Below are 22,731 nucleotides of genomic sequence, written 5' to 3'. Positions count from 1 at the left end.
CAGGTATCCCCACCCCCAGGGTTGTCTTTTCATTTTCCGGAGAGTGTTCTAAAGCATAAAAGCCTTTAATTTTATAAAGTCAGGTTTATCTGTCCTTCTTCATTTGCCTATGTTTTTGATGCCACGTGAAAGGGACATGTGGTCATGAGACGTGGTCTCAAGTTCATGAGATTTATGCCCTTTTTTCTTTTTCCTCTGTGTGTGTGTGTGTGTGAGAGAGAGAGAGAGAGAGAGAGAGATATTTTTGGGGGATACTGGGGATGGGACCCAGGGGAGCTCTACCACTGAGCCACACACCCAGCCCTTTTTACTTTTTATTGTGAGATGGGCCTTGCTGTGTTGCTCAGGCCGACCTTGGACTTGTAATCCTCCTGCCTCAGCCTCCCTAGCAGCAGGGATTGCAGGTGTGCACCACCATGCCAGGCTGCCTATGTTTTCTTTAGGAGTTTAGAGAAACAAAGTTTCTTTGCTCCGTTTTGAATCGGTTTTCGTCCATGGTGCGGGGTCGTGGTCTGATTCGGTTCTTTTTCTATGGATTTCCGGTTGTCCCGTTTGTTGAAAAGAGGGTTCTTTCCCCCGTTGTATTATTTGGGTGCTCTAGGCAGGAACCGATGGGCCCTAACGTGTGCGTTTATTTCTGGACTCTCAGTTCCTCTCCGGATCCCTGCTGACCTTGCGCCAGCACCACACCGTCCCGAGCACCTGCGGAGGGTGACCAGGTGGTGTGCGTCCTCCAGCCTCCTCCTTCCAGATGTGGGTCGGCTTCTCTGGGTCTGTTTCGCTGCTGGGTGAGTTTTAGGATCCACCTGTCACCGTCCGTAGAGAGGCAGCGGGGGCTCTGGCAGGGACTGTGTTGCCCCTGGGTGGACTGTGGGGGGGTTCCTATCTCCCAGGGAATGACAGTGGAGATGGTGACCGCTCAGCCTGTGCGCTATTTCTTTTTTTTCTCTTCTAAATCATCCCATTGATCTTGTAATATAAAAAGAACAGTAGTGTGGGGGGGCACTCCTGACGCCAGAGGCTCAGGCAGAAGGATTTCAAGTTGGAGACCCGTGTAGGCAACTTGGCAAGGCTTTGTCTCAAAATAAAAAGTAAGAAGGTCGTATAAACAAGGCTGCATTTTTTAAAAAGAAGATAAACTGGGTGTGGTGGAAATCCCAGCAAGGGTTTAATCCCCAGTACTACCAAAAAAAGGAACAGAAATACTGACTCCACACTTCTGGTTTAAAGAAAAACGAGCATACAGGAGATTTGCTTATTATTTCTGATTATCAAAATGATTCATTATTCCTTTTGGAAAACTTGAAAAAAATGAAGAACAGTGTGAAAGTAAACTGTGACTGTGACATCCAGAGGTGACCATTTCCACAGTTTTAGAATCATTTTGTACTTCTGTGTTCATGTAGATATAAAATACCTACAAATACGTTTTATGGAAAACCACATTGACATCATATTTCAGATAGTTTAACAGCTCGTTTTCTGCCTAAAATGTGAGCGTTTTCTTGGGTCATTAAGTACTCTTATGAAGTGTTTGGTAGTGGCGTGACGCTGGGCGTCGGCTGGCTGTCTCGGGGCACACGAACACATTTCCCACTGTTGGAAGTTCAGCAGCGATACGGGGGGGGGGGATATTGGTGGGTGTCTGAAAACTTCATTGACGTTTAATCATCAAGTGTATGACCGAGCCGACGGCTGGGTCAGTGCTGACCTCTGTAACCGTGACCCATCACTACCGTCGAGCAGTGGACATGTCCATCACCCTGGGTTTCTGTCCACACCTGTGTGGTCCGTCCCTCGTCCCTGCCCCTGCCCCAGGATGATCTAGATGAAACTTGGCAGCAATTCTTAGATATGACACCAAAGTTTATGGCACCAAAGGAGCGTTTTCAAAGCTGCTGGGTCCGACTCTGGGCAGAGGTCGAAGGCAACCCAGGTGCCGGGACACATCTGCAAATCCTGTCTAGCGAGGGGTGATGCCCAGGACCTGCAGAGACCTCTAAAAGTCACCAACAAAAGCCCACTTTACAATGGAAAGAAGACTTGAACCAACCTCTCTCTAAAGAAGGTCCACCGACTGTCCACTGTGCTGCTGACCCTCAGGGAACGCCCAGCTGGCCTGCAGTGACGGGCCACCTCTGCCAAAACAGCAGGCAAAACAAAGTGGCAGTGTTGGTGAGCAGGTGGGGGACCCGGGACCCCATGTGCGCTGGTGGAACTGGGCAGGGTGCACCTGGGGGGTACGTGGCTGATCTTCGAAAGGCTGCAGCACAGTTCTCACGTGAGCCACGGATCCCCCTTGTGGGCATACACCCAGAAGGATGGACAGCAGAGACAGGAGAGGGGTCTGTGTACCTTCGTTGACAGCAGCTTGGCCACATCAAATGTGGACGCACCTGACAGATGAATAGATAAACAAACTATGCCTGTCCGTAGGGTGGAATATTATTTAGCCTTCAAAAGGAAGGACACTCTGACACCTGCTACAACATGGGCAAAACCCAAGGACATTGTGCTGAGGGAATAAGCCAGACAAAGATAAGCATTGCTCAGTGCCACCGGGAGGCACCTGGACCAGCCAGGTGGGTGACGCAGACAGCAGAAGGTGGGGGCTGGGTGCAGCGTGGGGAATCTTTCTGTAGATGAAACAGTGTTTGCATTTTACAATGTGGAAGGAGTTCTGTGGACAGGTGAAGGGGTGCCACAGTACCGGGTCAGCCTTTCCTGGACTTGGACAGCTGGAGTTACACGGTTCCTGCTTCTCGCGAGGAGGGGTTGGCTCGGTCCCTCCGGGTAGCAGTTTTGCAGCGTGTGGGGGTTGAGCACATCTGCCGGTCGGGTAGTCCCCCCTGATCACAGAGCCGTTTCCTCTCTACAGCATTTCATTTCGGCCTTCGGCGTTGGTCAGTCCTGGGTGGTCCTTGCTCCTTGGCTCTTACAGATAAAGCTGCCGTGAACAGTTGAGGGTGAGCCTCTGCGTGTGGCCATTTCGCATTTCTCCTGGTGAACACCTGGGCGTGGAGGGGCTGGGGTTCGCAGTTGGCGTAAGCTTGATTTTGAAGCAAGTGCCAGACGCTTGTTTCCCACAGTGGTGTGCCCTGTGACCGCCCCCCAGCAGCCTGCGAGAGTTCCGGTTCCTCCGTCCTCTCCGACACCTGGCATGACCGTCTTGGTATTCTAGTTCTCTCAGTGCCAGGGGTGGAGCCCAGGGCCCGGAGTTCGCCAGCTGTCCAGCCCTACCTGGTCCCTCCCACTGGGTGCAGGGTCCTGGCCCCTCCCTGAGCCCCAGCCATGATGTCGTGACTGGGCGTTGGTGTCTGGCTCCTTGCACTATTGAGATGTGTGCCGTGGTCCCGTGAGTCCCTGTTCCTGCCTTTCCTGGCTGGGGAGACTCTGTGTCCTGCAACCCACCGTCTCTTGACCCGTTTACCAGCCGGGAGGCGTCTGCACTGTTTCTTGCCTTTGCGTTGTGGACAGGCTGCTGTAACAGTCACACGCAGGTTTCTGCGTGAGTGTTTTTCTCGCATGTTGGGTAAGTGGCAGGAGAAGGTGCTGTGTCCTGCGGTCAGGGTGCACGTGACTTTTGAGACACTGCACACTCTTTCCCAAAGTGGCCCCTCCCTTTACATCCCGCCAGCAGCGCACAAGCCCCCCAGCGGCTCTGCACCCCGGCCGGCCGGCCAGTTGTTCCCGTGACCTGGTCCTTCTGCTTTCCAGTGAGTGCTGGGCTCGCGTGTGCCAAGGGCTGCGCTGGGTTTGAAGCGAGCACCTTTTCATCTGCTTGCCCTCGGGGACGTCTTCCGCGCAGCGTCTTTTCAAAACTTCTGCTCATTTTAAAATTGTTTGTTCATTTCCTTGGGGCTGAGTTTTGAGCATTCCTGGTTTATTCCGGGCACAGTCCTTTCCCAGACATATATTTTGCAAATGTATGCTCCCAGTGTGTGATCTGTCTTTTTACTTTCTAAAACGTCTCTAAAAGCAGTTTCTCATTTTAATTAACCTCCGCTTATCTTTCCTTCCCTCTTGTGTCCACGTTTGGTGTCACATCTGAGAAGCACTTAGCAGCTCACGTGGCGTGTCTGCATGGGAGGAGATCCTTGTACAGACTCTGGACAAAAGGCCTTTACTGGACAAACACGCGGAACATTCGCTTCGAGGCTCTGACCCAAGTTTTGTTGCCTTTAATAGAGTATTTTGAAGAGAAATTGTTCTTCCTCTAACTTATCATTTCTTTTACGGTCTGTGGATTTTGTGTTCTGTGTGAGAAGCCTGGCTCTCTTGCAGGTCTTACCCTTTTTCTCTTACGGATTTTTCTAGAAGCTTTCTAGCTCTAGGTTTCGTCTATGTCGGGTGCATTTTGAGTTCTTTTTTGAGTGTGGCACAGGAAAGCGCTGACACTGACTTTTTCACAGACGCCAGTTGACCCAGCCCCACTTACCGAAAAGCTTCTCCTCCATTCAGTCGCCTTCTCTCCCTGTCAACCGTCTGTTCCCGGACTCTGCTGTGTTTCACTGGTTGTCTCACCATATTTACCTTTTCACCCCTGCTGGAGTCTCTCGATTGTTACGGCTTCATAAGTCTCAAAATCAGGGATGTGGCTCAAGCGGTAGCGCGGGTTCGATCCTCAGCACCACATACAAACAAAGATGTTGTGTCTGCCCAGAACTGAAAAATAAATATCAAAAAAAAAAAAAAAATCAGGGAAGCCCTGCAACTTCATGCTTCATCTTTATACTTGATGTGACTCTGCTGGGTCTTCTGTGTTTCCTTGAAAATTTTGGAGTCACTTTGCCGATTTCTACCAAAAATTTCCTGCTGGAATTTGGGCAAGATCGCCATCTCTTTTTTTTAACTTGCCAATGGACTTTTGTTTTTATTTATTTACATGTGGTGCTGAGAATCGAACCCAGTGCCTCACACATGCCAGGCCAGCGCTCCACCCCTTACTACAACCCCAGCCCCAAGACTGCCGTCTTCACGGTGGTGACTGCCCCATCCATGGGCATGGTGCACCTCTCCATTTATCAAGTCTTCTCCCGTTCCTCTCAGCCATCTGGGTTTTCAGTGTGGTGGTCTTTAGGGATCGAACCCGGAGGTGCTTTACCTTGAATTATATCCCCAGCCCTTTTTATTTTTTATTTTAAGAGAGGGTCGTGATAAGTTGCCCAGGCTGGCCTCAAACTTTCAATCCTCCTGCCTCAGCCTCCCGGATTGCTGGGGTTACAGGTGTACGATACTGGGCCTAGCTTTGACTATCTTTTGTTAAACTTGTTTCTAAATATTTCGTGTGTTTTTTTCCCTACTATAATTTGAATGTTTTGTATTTATTTTATTTTTCCAGTTGTGTATTGGTAATTTAACAATTTTACAACTAATTTTTTTTCTATATTAAAAACATTCAACTATAATTTTACCAGATTCATTCATTGATTCTAAAAGTTGTTTCATGATCCCCCTGGGAGATATATATTATATGGTGGACACAATGCCTTTATTTTGTTTATTTATTTTTATGTGGTGCTGAGGATCGAATCCAGTGCCTCACGCATGTGAGGCGAGTGCTCCACATTGAGCCCCAGCCCAGCCCTCCCCTGGGATTTTTTTAACTTAAAACAGTCATATCTGAAAAGAGAGAGCTGACCTCCTCTTCCAATCCCTGTGACTCTCCTTCCTTTTCCTGTCCTGCCCGCAGCACCAACGAGAGGCGGTGACAGCAGGCATGGTTAGCTCATCCCTGGTCGGGGAGCAACTCAGGCCTCCACCACCAAGGGTGACGTTAGCAGCGGAGTCTGTGGGTGTCCTTTATTAAGTTGGGGAGGGTCTCTGTGACTCCTGGCTTTTATCATGATTGAGCATTGGGTCTTTATCTGTTGCTTTTTCTGTGTCGATTCATGTATTTTTTGTGGGCATCTTTCACTCTTTTCTTTGGATTTACTCCTAGAAATTAAAGGGTCAACACAATGCAATCCACTATTCTGTATAATTAAAATGCAGTGGTTTTTTTTTTTTTTTTTTAAGGAAGTCAAGTGGTAAAATGCATGAATGAATGGTCTGATTGCACAGTGGTGTGACTCCACCTCATGTACAGCCAGAGAAATGAAAAGTTGTGCTCCATTTGTGTAAAATAAATAAATAAAATGCATGAATGTTTTTAAGCCTTTTGCATCCGATTTCCAAATTGCCGTTCCGAGGACCGGGCCAGTTTGCCGTTGTGGAAGGCTGACCCCCCAGTCCTCGCTGCACAGAGTCTGTGGTCTCAGAGCGGCTGCTGACCTCAAAGCCTCCCTGGTGGTGTCGTGTCCCGCTGCGATGGGTCCCCCCTTGCCACAGACGTGGGCACTTTACTGTCTGCGCTCTGGGAAGCTCTTCTCCTCTCCTTGGCCGCCTCTCCTCTGCTGCTTTCTGATGACGGCTCTTGTGTTCACGGCTCATCTTGGTCACACCCCGCGTGTGTTCTGAGGTCCTGTGGCCTTCGACTCTCCCCGTGGCTGTGTTTAGTGGTGGACTGTCTTGTAGAGCAGTGTCAGGTTCACGGCAAAGTTGGCTGGACAGTGGAGACCCGCTTGGGCCCCGGGCCCACGCACGCTCAGTCTACCCGGCATAACGCCCCACCAGAGTGGCACTTTTGGTACAGTGAGTTGCGCTGGCCCGTCATCGTCACCCCGAGTCCAGGTTCACACTGGAGGGTCATGTACCCACGGCGGGTGGCACAGGCAGCCCACCTTATCGCCCTGAATCCCATGTCACGCCCTGCACGCCTTCCCCTGAGCCCTGCCACCCAGGTTGGACTTGGTGACAGGAATCCAAGCGTGTCCCCTGTGTTCTCGTGGCTCGACAGCTTACTTCTTTGGGCGGTGACTCTTGTCTGGACACAGTGTCCCTTATTTATATTTGCATGAGTTCACGTTTCAAAGGACATCTTGGATGCTTCTAGGTTTTGACACTTATGAGGGGCCACCAAAGGGTGGCATCATTCCCAGGCTCCGTGTCCCACCCTTCTCTCCATCACATCAAACGCTCCTCCAGGGCCCGCACGCCCCTCCCAGCACCCTGTGTCCTGCTCACCCGCAGGCCAGGCCAGGGTTCCCTTGAGCCAGATGGAGGACAGCCAGGCTAGTCCTGGCGGCCGGCCCTGCTGGTCCCCCAGGGAGAGCACGATTCCCAACCAGAAGAGAGCCCCAGAGGGGCCACCCCACCTCCCCGCAGCTGCCTCAGGCAGAAGTCTGCCTAAACCCGTCACAACTCCTGAGGGGGAGACTGTTTGCATCAATTAATGGACCGATTCCTTAAGTCAAGACACTGTGCTTGGGACCTACAGCTGGGGGCCAGGGGCTTCTCTTTCAGTCAACTCCAAGCCTCGGGATGGAAGGAAAGCCAGAGCACGCGTAGAGGTTTGGATATTTAAATCATGTTAACACCCGTCCCTGGCGCCTCTGACCTCGAGAGCCACCGCTGTAGGTCTGGAGGCTTTTTCTGGAAACAGACACTTCCTGTATGTGTCAGTCACCTATTGCTGCATAACAAATGTCCCCAATCACCCTGGCTTTGCCCACAGCTCTTCGGGGTGGGCCAGCCTCAGACTGGCCATGTGCTGGGCTCCTAGGGGGTGGCCCCAGGAGCTGCGGCTGTCGGGGCTCTGCTGGCGGGGGCCTGCCTGTCAGCGAGTGGGTTCTGCTCCTGGGCTCTCGCTTTGTGCCTGGCTGGGTGAGGGGGCCCTGCAGTAGCTGCCAGGCCTTTCCAAGCCTGGGCTCTGGGACCTACATAGCAACCCTCTGCCACGTTCTCTCTCAAGGAGCAGGACCTGACCGGATACAGGGGTGACAGGTGCCACTCTTGGTAGCCAGCTGCAGACGCCAGCCTATGTGCACTGCATGGTCCTACTGTGAGCAAGATCCCCGGCCCTTCACCCTGGGAGGTGCTCCGGGGCCTCCCCTCTGTGGTGGAGGTGCTCAGTCTGCACTCACTGCCCCGTCTTCTCCCTCTGCCCTTCAGAGCAGCCTGGGAGGAATTGCTGAATAAACCATCCTTTTAATTTTAATGCATCACACATAATAATTTTATGAACAAGCCAGATGATATGCAGCACATATGAATATTCCTAAAACCAAATTGCTTCACATATGTAGAAAGATCATAAAAAACTGAACATATTTCCATCCCAGGTTTTATTTCCTTTAAAGCTTTTTTTTTTCCAGTGACTTCTGAGTTCCCAGACATTTTCTGTTTTCACTCAGGTCTGAGTATTAAATGACGTAGGTTCTGTGTCGAGCCTCTGCTGGGAGCTGGGGTGGCCGCCCCCAGCCCGTGCAGCCCACGGGGGGGGGGGGGGACAGGCTGCTCGTGGATGCTGAGCAAGGTGGCATCTGCCGACACAGGTCCCAGGTCCCAGGGAACTAAGGCTTCTGTCAACTTTGCTCCAGTTGAGCCCCTGGCCCCCAGCTGTAGGTCCCAAGCACAGTGTCTTGACTTAAGGAATCGGTCCATTAATTGATGCAAACAGTCTCCCCCTCAGGAGTTGTGACGGGTTTAGGCAGACTTCTGCCTGAGGCAGCTGCGGGGAGGTGGGGTGGCCCCTCTGGGGCTCTCTTCTGGTTGGGAATGTGCTCTCCCTGGGGGACCAGCAGGGCCGGGCAGCAGGACAGTGCGCAGAGAGGAGGGGGGCGTGCAGACCTGGGGGGGTCGAATGGTGTGTTTGGGTGGTGGTGAGAGGGTGGGGGCTGGGGCCGCTGGACGCCCTCTGAGCACCAGCTCTGGCCACCAGCCGCCTTGTTCCCTAAGCAGCTTAGGAAGGCCGCGTGCGGGGCCTGGTGGGGGGCCGGCTCTGTCCTCCGACCCGCCTTGTTCTGAGCACAATGACTTCACATTGCGACCTGCGTCAGGGTCCACTGGGGAGGACGGGCCAATGCCTCAGCCCTTGGGGCCTCGTGGCCTGTGCCCGAGGTGGTTCAGGCTGCTGCCGACCCGCCATCTGCAATGGGCTGTACCTGCGCCGGTGACCTCCAGGCCCAGGAGGAAGCCCCCGCGCCCCAGGTGGAGGACGCTCCCTCACTGCTGCCCACAGGGAAGGGACAGCGCCTGGTGCTGTTCTGGAGGCAGCCAAGGGCCCAAAGGCCCCTCTCCGAGGGAGGCTGGAGAGGAGGGCGTGGACCAGGCGCCTCAGTCCCACTGTGTCCTGGGCTCCAGCAGGACAGCAGGCCCGGGCTGCTGCCCTACCAGTGTGGGGCAGAGCCTGGGACCCACACCCCCTCTCCCTTGGCTCAGGTCGCATTGGAGCAGGCATTGGCTGGTGATGCTGAGGTCTCAGGAGGCAGGATGTGACCGTGGTATGGCTGAATTCACGTGATAACCACTGGCAAGGGTACCTAGAACAGAGGAGCTGGGCTGCTGGGCCGCAGACTTAGCAGCTGTGAAATGGGCCCTGAGAACTGAGCCATGAAGCTGATCTCAGCCCCACCACTCGCTGGCTGTGCAGCTTTGGGCGAGTTGCTGACCTCTCTGGGCCTTAGTTTCCTCTTCTGTACCATGGGGTGATAGCATTGCTCAGTTTCATAGGCTGATGGTGAGAATTGTAGGCAATAAAAGCACATGAGAAGGGGTTAGCCCAGGCCCAGGCCATACAGGAGTTTAATAATGCTTGCTGTATTAGTGGTGTTAATAACAGAAGTGATTTCTTGCCAATCTGTGCTTATTCAGAAATATAGCCACTTGAAACCCATGTGGAAGCCCCACTCTGCCTAAAAATGTTGCCAAACAGCTACTCTTCTTAAGTGCGAGGACGAGGCCTGTGCTGAGCACTTTACAGTTGCTTATTCCACACAGAGCCTGGTAACTGTCCTCACTTTGCAAGTGTGGAAGCCAAGGCTCAGAGAAGCCTGCTAACGTGCATGAGGTCACACAGCAAGGATCCTAACTCCAGTCATGGTGGCCTTGTCTGTCATTGTAACCACTGTTGAAGTGGAGCAGGGTCTGATCATGAAGACCTTTTCCCACCCTGATTAAAGCGCAGGTGTGCGTGACCAGAGCAGGACTCACTAGCTCTGACAGCTGTCTGCCCCAGCAGGGCAGGCTGGGTTGTGTCTGTGTCGAGGCCCAGAGCACATGGTGGTCTCCCCACACCCCTGCGCCCTGGCCCTCACGTGGCCTGCTCTGCCAGCTCCCCCTCCAGCTCGGACACCACCCTGCGCTTCCTGGACAGCAATGGCCTCCTACAGACCTCGCGCTGGGACGAGGCTCAGCGGGGCTGTGCCCCGGAGCAGATCTGCGGCGTGTTCCGCGTGGACCTGGGCCACATGCGCTCCCTGCGGCTTTTCTTCAGGTGAGGACCCGTTGGACGCCTCCTGGGGGCTGGGCTGTCCCAGCCCTTCTGGCCCTGGCTAACTCTGCCCTTGGGGAGGGGGAAGGTAGCCGTCACTCAGACTCTGGCCTAGAGAAGAGACCAAGCAAAGGCGCTGTGCAGAGTGGCCGTCACTGTCCTCTCCACCTGGCTCTGCCTCAAGGGCAGCATGGGGGATGCAGCCTTCTTGACAGAGCTGCCCTTTCCTTCTGGTGGGTCCGAGGGTCCCTGGCCGCCTGCCTGCAGCCCCTACGGCTGCCACGCAGCACCAGTGAGAGGCTGTGCAGAGAGCAGCACGCTTGTCCCGGAGGGCCCCGCAACCAGAGCGTGCCCCAGCCTTTATCTGAGGGTGGCCAGGTGAGCTGGGACACTGATGGGTGTGGCCAGTGTCTGGGGTTCCCCCAGAGGAAGCCTCTCAGTGTCCCCCAGCAGGCTGCACAGGTGTCCACCCCAGGCCCCTGGACAGACGGGACCATGTGGCCAGGCAGGACACCCTTCGAGCAGGCTGCCCAGGAGGGGCTGTTCTGCCTTGGGGGGGGCCCAGGTTCCTGGGTTTGCTGGGTGTGGCTGATGCCCTCCACCTGCCGCAGGACACCAGCGACTGCCTGATTATACTTGGAAATGAAAACCAGCGTTTGCATATTCATCGGGCTTTCTATCCCCGCCCCATGTCCCTTCAGTGACGAGGCCTGCACCAGTGGCCAGCTGGTCGTGGCCAGCCGAGAGAGCCAGTACAAGGTGCTGCACTTCCACCACGGTGGCCTGGACAAGCTGTGCGAGGTGTTCCAGCAGTGGAAGTTCTGCACCGAGTCCCACCTCGAGGACCAGGTAGCCGGCCAGCCTGCCCCACAGGCCCCACACGCTAGGGGCCGCCACTGGACCCTCCCTGCCCTCCCGAGGGCCCAGACCTTCCCCAGTGCACCCTGCTGCCGGCCCTCGGACTCCCAGGGTGTGGCCCCTGGTGGCCTGGGGCCGTCTGTGGTGGCTGGCTGGTGACAGCACTGCACTTGGGGCTTGAAGCAGTCAGTGCCCGGGCTTTTTGAAAGTCAGCGCTCTGCACTTGAGACATCATGTTTTGACAAGACGCCTGCCATATTTTGCTCCATCTACATAGGACTGTAATGAGAGCCCTTTAATTATCTGTTTAAGGTACCGCATGTGCTTATTAGAAACGGGGCTGACTCTAGAGCCTCCTTCCCACAGAGCCTCCCGCTGGCTCCGAGGCCGGCGCTGGGCGGTTTCCCCCGCATTGAACAACCTTTGATTTCTGAATTAAATGTCAGCTGCAGTTTCGCCTGGATTCCGGGCTGCGCTGAGACGGTCCGACAGGCCGGCCCCGCGCGGAACAGCGCGGCCTTTGTATGTGGCCAATCACATGTGATTTATCGCGGCCTCCGCGGAGGGGAGCGAGGCGGCCGCGCATTCATTCCGCTCTCGGAGCACAGGGAGCCGGGGGCAGCACAGGGACCGGGGGCAGCACAGGGACCGGGTGCAGGGCGAAGGTATTTCCATTTTAATCGCGTCTAATTACACTTGCCATTTAGGGGCCTGTGTGCCGGGCAGCGCTCCCCCTCGCCCAGAACAGAGAGCCTTTTAAATCCTGGGAACCGCCTCGCTGGCCTCCAAAGCCGCCTGGAGACCCTTATCTTTGCCCAGTTTCCCTCCCGTCCAGCAGGTCGCCAGCGAGAGGACGTGCGTGCAGTTCTCCATCCGGCGGCCCAAGCTGCCGTCCTGCGAGGCGCACCCCGAGGAGAGCCTGTACCGCCGGCTGGACGTGCCCGCCTGGCTGCAGCACCTGAACGAGCTGGGCCAGGTGGAGGAGATGTACAAGCTGCGCCAGGTGAGGGCGGCGCGGGGAGGGCAGCGCCAGGTGAGCGCGGCGGCGCCGGAGGGCGGGAGGGCGGGCGGGCGGGCGCGCCTCCGGGTCCGCCCCGAGCGAGGTTCGCGGCCAGTGCGCGGCCAAGCGATCAAAGCCGAGGCGCAGGAACAATCCGAGCGGCCGGGATCCGTGTCAGCCTGCACTGAGGGCCGCGCGCTGAAAGGCGGCCTTTCCAAACCCGGGGATTAGGCCGCGACGTGAGAACCGCACGTCAATTGGAGCGCACCCCGGGGGGGCATTGACATTGAAATGAGCGGGTTTGTGTCCTGTATGGGAACGCAGGGCCCGCGCTGTCCCCTGGTGAACATGTGCAAATTGCCGGGGAGCCACCAGAACACCCTTCCCTGGGGATTTGGGGTTCTTTGAGCTGCCCTCTTGCACGCCACCCCCCCCAACTTTGGCCGTTTCCTCCAGGCCATTTTCTTCGGCGGCATTGATGTGTCAATCCGCGGGGAGGTCTGGCCCTTCCTGCTGCGCTATTACAGCCACGAGTCCACGTCGGAGGAGCGGGAGGCGCTGCGGGTGCAGAAGAGGAAGGAATACCTGGAAATCCAGCAGAAGAGGTGACTGCCGCCCCGCCCATGTCCTTTGGAGGCAGTTGAGGTGCCATTAGGCAGGCACAGTGTGCCTCCTTTCAAACATGGGTCTCCCAAGCTGAGGACCTGGTGGGAAGTGCAGACGTGAGCTCTCAGGTCAAGATGTCCCAGCTCTCCTTCAACAGTCTGAATGGGTGCTGGTGACCCCAGCTGCTGGCTGGTTGGAGCAGCGCCTGCAGGGAACAAAGCCAGAGCTTGGGCTCTGTTGCCCCTGGGACTGCTGTCAGCTCCCCTGTGGGGCTGGGCCTGGGCGAAGCCCTGTTCCCTGTGGGTTGTGCTCAGCTCCCTCTGGGGGCTAGAACCCACCAAGGGGAAAGCTTTGGACGTGCCACCACCCATGACTGCCGGAGCTACAGGGTTTACTGCCCAAAGCAACCCAGCCCTCCCTGCAGCAGGATGGAGGGGAGGCCTGACTGGGGCACATGGGCTGCTGGACCCCATCTACTACTCACCCCTGCCCCAGGCTCTCCATGACTCCTGAGGAGCGGGGAGCATTCTGGCGTAACGTGCAGTTCACCGTGGACAAAGACGTGGTTCGGACAGATCGGAGCAACGAGTTCTTCCGTGGGGAAGACAATCCGAACGTGGAGAGCATGAGGTACCTGGCTCCTGGGCAGGCCAAGGCCCCGTCCAGCCCTCCCTTATCTGCAAATGGTGGCCCCCCCTGTTCTCTGAGCCTCAGCTGATCTCTGAACAGGGGACACGACCAGAAGAGGCTTTCTGTAGGGTTCATGAAGTCAAGGTCCCAAGCAAAAGATTCATGGGCTGCTTCAGCAGAAAACCCACAGCCACAGCATCCCAAGGAAGCCCAGGATCCACTCAGGGTGCCAGCAGAGCCTCCAATCCCTGGGCACCCCCAAACCTGCTCATGCCTGGCTCCCACCCGCCCACCACAGACAGGCTTTTCCCCACGTCCCCTCCACCTCCTGATGGGTGGTCCTCCTGTGATAAAGCTACATAGAGCCAGAGGCTGGCATCTTGGACATTCTGCTGCAGCCTGGCAAATAATTGCACACAATTAACAGCCCATAAAAACGTGTCTGCCAGCCCACCTTTGGTCACAGGCACTCAAGCATTAGGGAAATCAGACCCACATTCTTCCTCACCCCCTGCTCTGGGCTCTGGGCCTGGTGAGCAGCTCACTCAGGCCATTACCTCTTGCAAAGCGAGGACCGTTTGGTCGTGGTCCAAGGCTCAGCCCTTGAGGTTGCCGCAGAGCTGCCAGGGCCTGCACCAGACACTGCCTCCCGAGGTCAAGGTGAAGGGGAGGCCTGCGCAGCAGGGTCTCCAGCCTGGGCAGCAGGAAACAGTAAGGGTGGGGGCAGCATGGGTCATGCCCACCCTGCCCTCTGCTGCCTCGCCAGGAGGATCCTGCTGAACTACGCTGTGTACAACCCGGCCATTGGCTACTCCCAGGGCATGTCGGACCTGGTGGCACCCCTCCTGACCGAGGTCCAGGACGAGTCAGACACCTTCTGGTGCTTCGTGGGTTTGATGCAGAATACAATCTTCGTCAGCTCTCCTCGGGACGAGGACATGGAGAAACAGCTGGTGAGGCTCGGGGCTCTACGTGTGCGTGTGTGAGCCTGCACCGGGCGCGCTGGAGAGCACACTGCCACCTCCTCTTGCTGCCAGGGGTCTCGGCAGTGATGTGTGGCTTTGCTGTTACGGGTCGGTGGGCAGCAGAAAGCCAGATGGTGCTGCTGCTAGGACATGGGCAACTTGGCCCTGGGCCTCCAAAGAGGGCCACGGCCTCCAGGAGAGATGCTGCTCCCAGGGCTGCAGGTCCAGGGCGGGCTGTGGGGAGTGTCCCCTTCCTGCATGTGACAACACAGCCCGGCGGGCAGGGCAGGGGAGGGAGGCCCTGTGCTGCACGGACAGGCTCCCGGCTGCTACCACATAGCCCTGGCTCCTGGGTGCGCTGGGGACAGGAGGGCTCCTTGTGCCACCCTGAGAACCAGCAGCAGTTCTCACCCCAGGACAGCAGGCCTTTCCTGGGGCCCAGCTGGCACGTCCCCCAACCCCAAGGCCTCCTGAAAAGGACTGGCCTGGTATAGACCAGAAGCACTGAGTGGTGGGGAGTGGGGGAGTCAAGCTGGGTCAGACAGGGTCCGGCGGGTGGGTGTGCAGCCCATGGCAAGTTAGGGCTCCCAACTGCCATTCTCACTGCCCATCACCAGTGTGGACCAGGAACCTGCTGGCTGCCCTCTCGTGCTCAGTCCAGGAGGGAGCTCCGCCTGGAAGCCCACAGATGGAGCAGACAGTACTGGGCTCCAGGGATGGGATGTGGGGACACAGAAAAGACCTGTGATAGGGAGGAAGGCAGGTGTCCCAGGTCCCCTGGGCTGGGTCATCTCCACCCACAGGAGTCTGGCCCTCAGTGTCCGGAGGCTCAGCTGGACAGTTGTGCTGAGTGGTCGGGTCTCACTGGACATGATGTGCTCCTGAAGCCCAGAGCTGAAGTGGGCCAAGGAGCACGTCCTACAGGTCAGCCGTGCAGGGGCCTCTGAGGTGCGATGGGATTGAGGAGCGCAGCCAGGAGGGTGTGAGGCCGGGGCAGCTGGGGCGTCACATACACATGGCCTTGACCCTGCTGTGGGCCACTGAGTGGAGATGGACTCGGCTCCTACACTCCACAGCCCCAGCTGCCCTCTCCAGCAGAACAATGGGCCACTTGTGTGGGGAGGGCATGTGCGGGCCACCAAGATCCCCTCGAGAGTGCAGCTGACCCCTGCCAGGCCTGCTGGGTCTGCACAGTCCTGCACCCCTGTGATGTCAGGCCTCCGCGGAGCCTGGGAGGCAGTCACGGGGTCTGACGCCACTCTCCCTGATGGCTCAGGGCAGCACAGGGCCAGGGGACCCATTAGCTCCTGGAGATTGATTTTCCCGTGGCGTCAGTGAAGTCGGCCGAGTCCTGGGTCAGAGAAACAGCCTTGACCTGGTCCCATGTCACGGGGTGATCTTAAGCGTGGCTGGGGCTAGATGGTTCCCCCAGAGACAGCTCCCAGGCCCACAGGGTGCCATGCCATTCCTTGTCTGGGGCCACGCCAGGGCCTCCGCCCAGGGCAGTCTGAAGTCTGGGAGAAGCTGACGAAGACGGGCGCGAACACAATTCCAGTGCCGGAAAGAACTAAGCAGACCGCAGACACTGGTGTCCTGCAGAGACTGAGGTTGGGGTGGCTGAGGAGGGGCTTCGGGGCAGGGTGGGGCGGGCTCATGCTCCTGCCTCGCCCCCAGCTGTACCTGCGGGAGCTGCTGCGGCTGACCCACCCGCGCTTCTACCAGCACCTGGCCGCGCTGGGCGAGGACGGACTGCAGATGCTCTTCTGCCACCGCTGGCTCCTGCTCTGCTTCAAGCGGGAGTTCCCCGAGGCCGAGGCCTTGCGCATCTGGGAGGCCTGCTGGGCCCACTACCAGGTGAGTGGCCACCCACGCCTGGCAGGGTGGGGGCTCCCCCGCCTCGCCCCACGCCCCACTGCTCCCTAGTCCTGGGCCTGGTTGCAGGCCCCTACCAGGAACTGAAACCCACGCAGCCCAGGATGCTGGTGCCCACATGCTGGGACAGCACTGTCCCACCCCGCCCCCTGGGACTGCTCAGCCACAGGTTCAGGCCCAGGGAAAGGGGGGCTCTGCTTCCCCAGCAACCCCCCGAGAGCCCTGATGGTATGTCCCAGCCTCCACTTGCTGTCCCCATCACCAGCATCTCCTCCACCAACTGTCCTCTGAGTACAGGGTGGAGTCTGTCACGTGGCTTTAGCGCCTGAGTTAGGGACAGATGGGTGATGCGAGAGGATGGGAGAGTCTCTGCATTCACCAGCCTTTACAGAAGTACTGGGATGCATTCAGGAGCGACGGCCCTCTGCTGAGGCGCAAGCTCTGATGTCCAGGGCAGCTAGCAGAGAGAGGTGGATACCACCTACCCCCAGACGTGGCAATAGCAGTTCCCATCCTGAGTGGCATCACGGGTGGGGGGGGTCACACGGGAGTCTGAAGACACCTAGGTTGGGCCACCAGCTGTCTATACCTTCCTCACGGCCCACCCCCGGTCTGCGTGCCTGGCCCACATGGGTGGACGAGCAGACGCAGAGCTCAGGACGGAGCACCTGCACTAGTAAGGGGAAGCGCACCGTGGACGGCCTGCAAACCCCACCCTGCCCTTTACCTTGTGTTACAAGTGACCTCAGCATCACTCACTGAAGAGGGCCGATTCTTACCACTGTACTGTGTCCCAGGTCTGATGAGCTCAGTGGCGATGACAGGGACCTGGCCTGTTTGCACACCCCAGCCGACTGCCAATTTGTTTAAAGCCCACAAAGCAAGTCCACAGGGCTTTCAGACTTGGGGTAAATGTAGCCACTTTTGGAACAATCCCTGGTTAGCTGGGCAGGAGGGGTGGAGGAGGCTAATTAGCCAGGAGTGAGCTCTGGCAGGGGTCACTGCCGGACAATGCCTTTAATTCCTGAGTGTCCCCCTGGGGGACAGTCTCACCCATTTCCCTGCAGTGTGCGGTGGGCTGGCCTGCCCCACACCTTGTCCCAAGAGCTGAGACCCTCTGTGCCACCGTCCAGCCCATGTGGACCAGGCTCCACCTTCCACTCCCCACATTCCTCCAGCAAAGCTGGGTGTCCACTTCCTGGGACTCTCACCCCAGCCAAAGTCAGAGTGGCTGCCAGAGGGCCAGCCCGAACCAAAACAAGACCACTGCAGGGAGCTCTGAGGAAGAGGCCGGGCGGCCCAGGGCGCGGCGTCTCCCAGAGCAGGCCCGGGTGAGGTTTGCTGCTGTGGCCTGTGCCCACGCACAGCACTCCAGCAGCCCGGTTGGGGATGGTTCTGTGGGGAACTGTGACCAGCGTCAGGGGACTCGCATGCAGTTTCTGCTGCTCCCGTCCGTCCTGTGTCTCAATGAGCCACTGTGTCAAAGGTGGGGTTCCTTGAGGTGCCCAGGCAGGAGCACTCACAGGATGGTCCCAGCCAGGACAGGTTGCCTTAAAGGAGGGCAGTGGGGCCCTCTGTGGGCCTCCAAGAGGAGGGCTGGGACATCGAGATCGGGTCAGTGTTCCAAGAGGTCCCAGGGACTGCTCTCCTGGGACCTGCTTCTCAGACTGCAGTGGAGCGCAGTCTCTGGGGCGCGCCTTGGGACGCCCGCAGCAGGGCAGACCAGCCCGTTGGTTGGCTTGCACCTGGGGAGGACCCTGACCCAGCCTGTGCACAGCCCCTCTCAGGACGTTTGTGGATAGGACGTCACAGTGAGCTCTGGGGTCCAGGCTTTGGAAGAAGGGTTCTTTGCCCCATCACGGATGTCACACAGAAAGCCCACCCAGAGACTGACAGTCATGGCTGCCCGGCACAAGCGTCGCTGCTCTGGGTCCTGCAGCAGCCCAGGAGTGTGGCGGCCGACAGACCTGACTTGCATGTGGGGAAACTGAGGATGAAGGCCCCTGCACAGCTTGCCAAGACCCCCACAACCCACAAACAGGCCCCCAGTGCAGACGCCCTCCCCCTGGAGCCCCTCTGCCCCCTGCACGAGGCCTGTCCTTCAGGCAGGCCAGTCAGGGCCCGTCAGAGTTCTGCTTTCTCCCCCAGACGGATTATTTCCACCTTTTCATCTGTGTGGCCATCGTGGCCATCTACGGGGACGACGTCATCGAGCAGCAGCTGGCCACTGACCAGATGCTCCTGCACTTTGGAAACCTGGCCATGCACATGAACGGAGAGCTGGTGCTCAGGAAGGTGAGCCCTTCCCTCCCTGGCTCTTGAAGCTCCGCCCCTTGTAGCAAGAGCCCCGCCCCTGCCTGCACAGAGCCTGCCCTGCACTTGGAGTCCCACCCCACTGCCCATCTGCACCTGCAGCGCTGGGCCCTACCACCAAGGCCCAGGGGTGGGTACCTGCTGTAGCCACCCCAGCTAGGTCATGTGTCCCCGTGGCTGTCTCCATGCTCTCAGGGGCACCATCGTGGGGTCCCCACCTTGGGGAGTCTTACTTCCAGCCCAGAGCTAGAGAAACGGGAGGCTGGGCCTGGGGAGGGGCTGCTCCCACCCAAGGTCAACTGGAATAAAGGGGACTTCATTGAACTTCTGCCCTCCTTCCCCCCTCCAGTCTCCTGCTGAAGTGCTGCTGGGCAGAGCTCCAGGGCACCCTGGTGGCCCAGAAGGTGGGGCCGAGCTGAGTCAGAGAGGGGTCCTGCCAAACATGGCAGGCTGGGCTGGGCAGGGCTGGGCAGCCTTGGCCTTGCTCTCCCTCACTGGGCAGCTTGGGAGCTCTGAAATCGGAGGGCCTCCTCACAGCTTGCGGCTGTGAGCCCTGCCAGAGTCTCCAGCAGCCGTGGCAGACCCAGACCACTGTGTGGTGCTAGGTGGGAGCCGGTGGGCAGAGCCCACAGGCATTGGCCCTGGCCACGTCATTCTTCAACTTCCCATGGGGATCCCAGGCCACCAGGCTGTCCCCTGACCCCATCCTCTCTCTCTGCAGGCCAGGAGCTTGCTGTACCAGTTCCGCCTCTTGCCGCGGATCCCCTGCAGCCTGCATGAGCTATGCAAGCTCTGTGGGACGGGAATGTGGGACAGTGGGTACATGCCCGCTGTGGAGTGTGCCGGCCACCACCCAGGCTCCGAGGGCTGTCCCTACGGGGGCACGGTGGAGATGCCTTCACCCCCAGCTCCAAGAGAAGGCAAGAGGGGCCCGAAGACACCTCGGGAAGGCTTTGGCTTCCGCAGATAGGTGGGACTCCCTGCACTGGACAGGTTGAGGGGACCTTGCAGGAGGTCCTGGGCGTGGGGGAGGGGCGGGGGGACGGATGGCAGAAGTGTAAGGAAGATGGCTGTGGGCGAAATGAAGAGCCCTTTTCCCCAATAACAGCCAGAGCCTGGAAATGACAGCAGCAAGGCCTGCCACCCTCCCAGAGGACAGGCGGCTCCGGAAGCTGGGACCGGGCAGCTGCCTCACGCCGGCTGCCTGGGGGAATTCTGCACAGCCCAGAAATTCCTCATTGCCTGGAAAAGGGGACAGCAGGGACAGGAGGAGGCTTCCACCCCAGTGCCAAGGGTGCTGGCAGCGGGGCCCATGCAGGCCCAGAGGCCTCTGCACACTGGACGCTTTCTCGTCGGGCTTCTCCAAGTGAGCTGGACACACTCCTCCCCCTTCCCAGCCACAGCTGCAGAGCTGGTCTGAGGGCATCTGCCAGGAAGCCCTCCGATTTTAGAACAAGTGTCCAACCTGGGTCTCTCGCGCCAGCTGCCTAAGTGCTGTGCATCCTGGCTATGGGGAGGAAGGGCCCGACTGAGCCGGAGCCAGAGCCTGGTGGACCAGGGTCGGACACCTGCCCCTAAGCTGGGGTCTTCCCCTGAGGACTGCTGGCACTGTTCACAGTCAGTCTCACCAGATCCAGCAGCCATCTGGGGGCTGAACGGGTTGGCAGGTGTGTGTGTATGTGTGTGTGCACGTGCGTGTGCCTGCAAGGTCCTCTGAAGAGGATCCCTTCCTCAGGGCGGTGGGAGTGTACTAACAGAAAGCCAAGACAAGGCACCTGAAGTAGCAGAAGCCTCTTGACCCGCTGCAGGACCCGTGGTCCCTGCTGTGAGTGTGGACCAAGAGCAGCCGCAGTCAAAGAGCATTCGGGCTCTCCGCGGGGTGGGTGGGGACAAGTTCTTCCCCTGTGCTCCATCCTCCGAGGGCTGGGTCTCGGCTGCCCCTCCTGGGACAGAACGGGGCACATGGGCTGTGACCAGAAGCTCCCAGCCGTTGCAGGAGAGCCATGTCTTATGTGATGGGCGCCAGGAGTTGGGTGCCTCTGTGAAGCGCAGACCCAGAGCTGCCTCCCGCCCACAGCTCCTTGCTGAAGGGCGGGCACTGCTGGACAGTGCCAGTCTTAGAAAGACACCAGCTCCCTAACCCTTCTCAGCTTTTTTTCCCTCCATAAGCCCAAGTCCTCTTCAAGGCACTTACAAGTTCCCGGTCCCTCTGTTCCAAGAGCCTTTGGGGGAGAACATACTGCAGCCCCCAGTGTGCAGATCCTGAGCTGTTAACCACTGCAGTCCAGCCACGGGGGGCCTGGGGGGTGGACTTCTCATCTGTTTTGCTCCTGGGGAAAGTGGGTTGCCTGTCTGTGTTGGCTCCTGGTCCGCTAGGGAAACGGGTAGCGCTAACCAGGTCCGTCCTTCCTAACCCTCCTCTGGAAACCAGACCCCACAGATAGTCCTGTCAGCTCTCCGTTGCCACAGGAGTGCTGTGTAGCAGATAACCCCCCAAATCATCGGCCTAAACTGCTGCGCCCAGGTACCGCGCTGCCCGCGGGTCGGCAGTCAGGCTGGGCAGCCCTGCTCTTGGCTTGCTTACCTCCGGGGCCATCGGTTCCGAAGCTCCAGCAGGGCACTCGAGGTGCAAGGGCAGGTCCCTTGTCTCCCTCCTGCAGGTCAGCCCTGGTGAAGGCCCCTGCAGGACTGGGTGAGTACCTGTCCAGGCCAGGGAGGACCACACGTCTGCCCCGTCCTGCGGCCAGACCTGGCCTTCTGGGGTGGGTAAATGGACCCTGTCTGCTAGTGTTCCCTCTGCACAACCTGTCCAGGAGCCTGGGGATTCAGGGGGCCCAGGATGGGACTGTCATCACAGTCTACCTGCCACCACTAGAAAGTCTTGGTCCAAACGACACTGTTCCAGGTCACCCCCTCCCTGGGGTGGGAGAGGGAGCCCCTGCCCTCACCCAGGCCTGTGCTACGCCCTGCCTCGTGCCCTGGGGCCGCTGTCTTGAGGGCAGGTGGAGCAGGACCAGGTCTCCACTCGCTGTGGAAGGTCCCAGGTGGAAGGCCTTCCCCCTGAGTCCCCAGCTCCCCAAGACCTGACCCACCTGCACCAGCTGCATCCTCAGGGTGACCAAGTGCCACTCTGCTCCCCTGGGCCTCAATGTCATCTGCTTCTGCAGAGCAGCCAGGGTCCAGGAAGCAGGGTGTGCGGCCGGCCGCCCGGCTGGAGGGGAAGCCCCGCCCTGGCTCCGCTCCCTTCATCTGGATGCAATTAGAGGAAACCAGCCCCAACCCTGCGGCAGCTGTTACCCCAGGATTATTCCCAGCCAGCAAAAGGCATTAGGGTGATAATTCAGTCATTAGACTCCTAGCTTCCCACCGCCACGACGTGCAAATAGGGGGTAATCAGCCCGCCATGGCCATCCTCCGCGAGGCCGCTTATTTAACCCATTTTTTAAAATGACACTTAATGCTATTGGTGGGCGGGCGTGTGTGCGCATAAAGTCGGCGCCTCGTTGGCCCTGCCACTTACACGTCTGCTGACAGTGTTGCATGGCGTCGTCCTGGTCTCTGGGAGGAGAGGGACCTTTGGTGTGCTTGTGCTGGCACTGTCCACCTGACACCCAGGAAAGCTGACTTCCGACTCGTCCGCCCAGGGCAGAGGGACCTGGCAGGAGGTCGGGAGCTGGGTGCACCCAGGGAATGGCGGGTGGTGTAGGATGAGTATTTCTCTGCCACCTGGGCCTGACGGGGTCCTCCCCGGGTGCTGGGAAAGAGCGAGCTTTTCCAGAAGGTTCCAACTCGGGTCCCAGCTTGGGAGACTCTCGGGTCATGTGCCCCTGCCCTCTTGCGGAAGAGGAGGGCCTGATGCAGAAGGACAGTCACATGGCACACGTGGGCTTGGAGGCCATCAGCTCGGGTCCCTCCACAGCCGGAGCGTGAGGCAGAGGGAGGTTTTTAACCGGGGGTGGGGGTGGGGGGGACGCATCCTGGAGCTGCCCCTGAGAGCCTGTGCCAAGCCCTGCTGGGGTGACGTCAGCCTGGGGCCGAGGCGGGCAGAGGGCACCCAGCTCAGGCCTTTGACAGTTGGCCCTGAGAACAGATGGGGACAACAAGGAAATGAGGGACTGTGGGCCAGGGGCAGGGGATCTGTTCCTGTGAAGTCCCCCTGAGCTGCTGACCGCCTC

At 58.4% G+C, this 22,731-nt stretch overlaps 1 protein-coding gene across 4 annotated transcripts in view; it reads left to right on the top strand.

The window, feature by feature from the left end:
• The window catches only part of Tbc1d16 (TBC1 domain family member 16), a 72,084-nt gene extending 49,579 nt beyond the window's left edge, over nt 1-22,505 (top strand). The window contains exons 4-12 of one of the 4 annotated variants that reach the window (XM_027955566.2): nt 10,154-10,315; nt 11,014-11,161; nt 12,009-12,173; nt 12,627-12,775; nt 13,272-13,406; nt 14,173-14,359; nt 16,046-16,225; nt 18,392-18,538; nt 19,278-22,505. In XM_027955566.2, coding sequence (XP_027811367.2) covers nt 10,154-10,315; nt 11,014-11,161; nt 12,009-12,173; nt 12,627-12,775; nt 13,272-13,406; nt 14,173-14,359; nt 16,046-16,225; nt 18,392-18,538; nt 19,278-19,526 — 1,522 coding nt within the window. In that variant the 3' untranslated portion in view covers nt 19,527-22,505. Of the gene's footprint in view, nt 1-10,153; nt 10,316-11,013; nt 11,162-11,989; nt 12,174-12,626; nt 12,776-13,271; nt 13,407-14,172; nt 14,360-16,045; nt 16,226-18,391; nt 18,539-19,277 lie in introns of all 4 variants that reach the window. The other 3 variants (XM_071603909.1, XM_071603908.1, XM_071603910.1) reach the window with 3 other exon arrangements.
• Nucleotides 22,506-22,731: the final 226 nt, after the last annotated feature.

The sequence above is a fragment of the Marmota flaviventris genome, chromosome 17 (assembly GCF_047511675.1).
Source record: "Marmota flaviventris isolate mMarFla1 chromosome 17, mMarFla1.hap1, whole genome shotgun sequence".
Lineage (NCBI taxonomy): Eukaryota > Metazoa > Chordata > Mammalia > Rodentia > Sciuridae > Marmota > Marmota flaviventris.
Note: the sequence above shows the minus strand (reverse complement) of the source record. Positions and strands in the feature narration are given on the sequence as shown.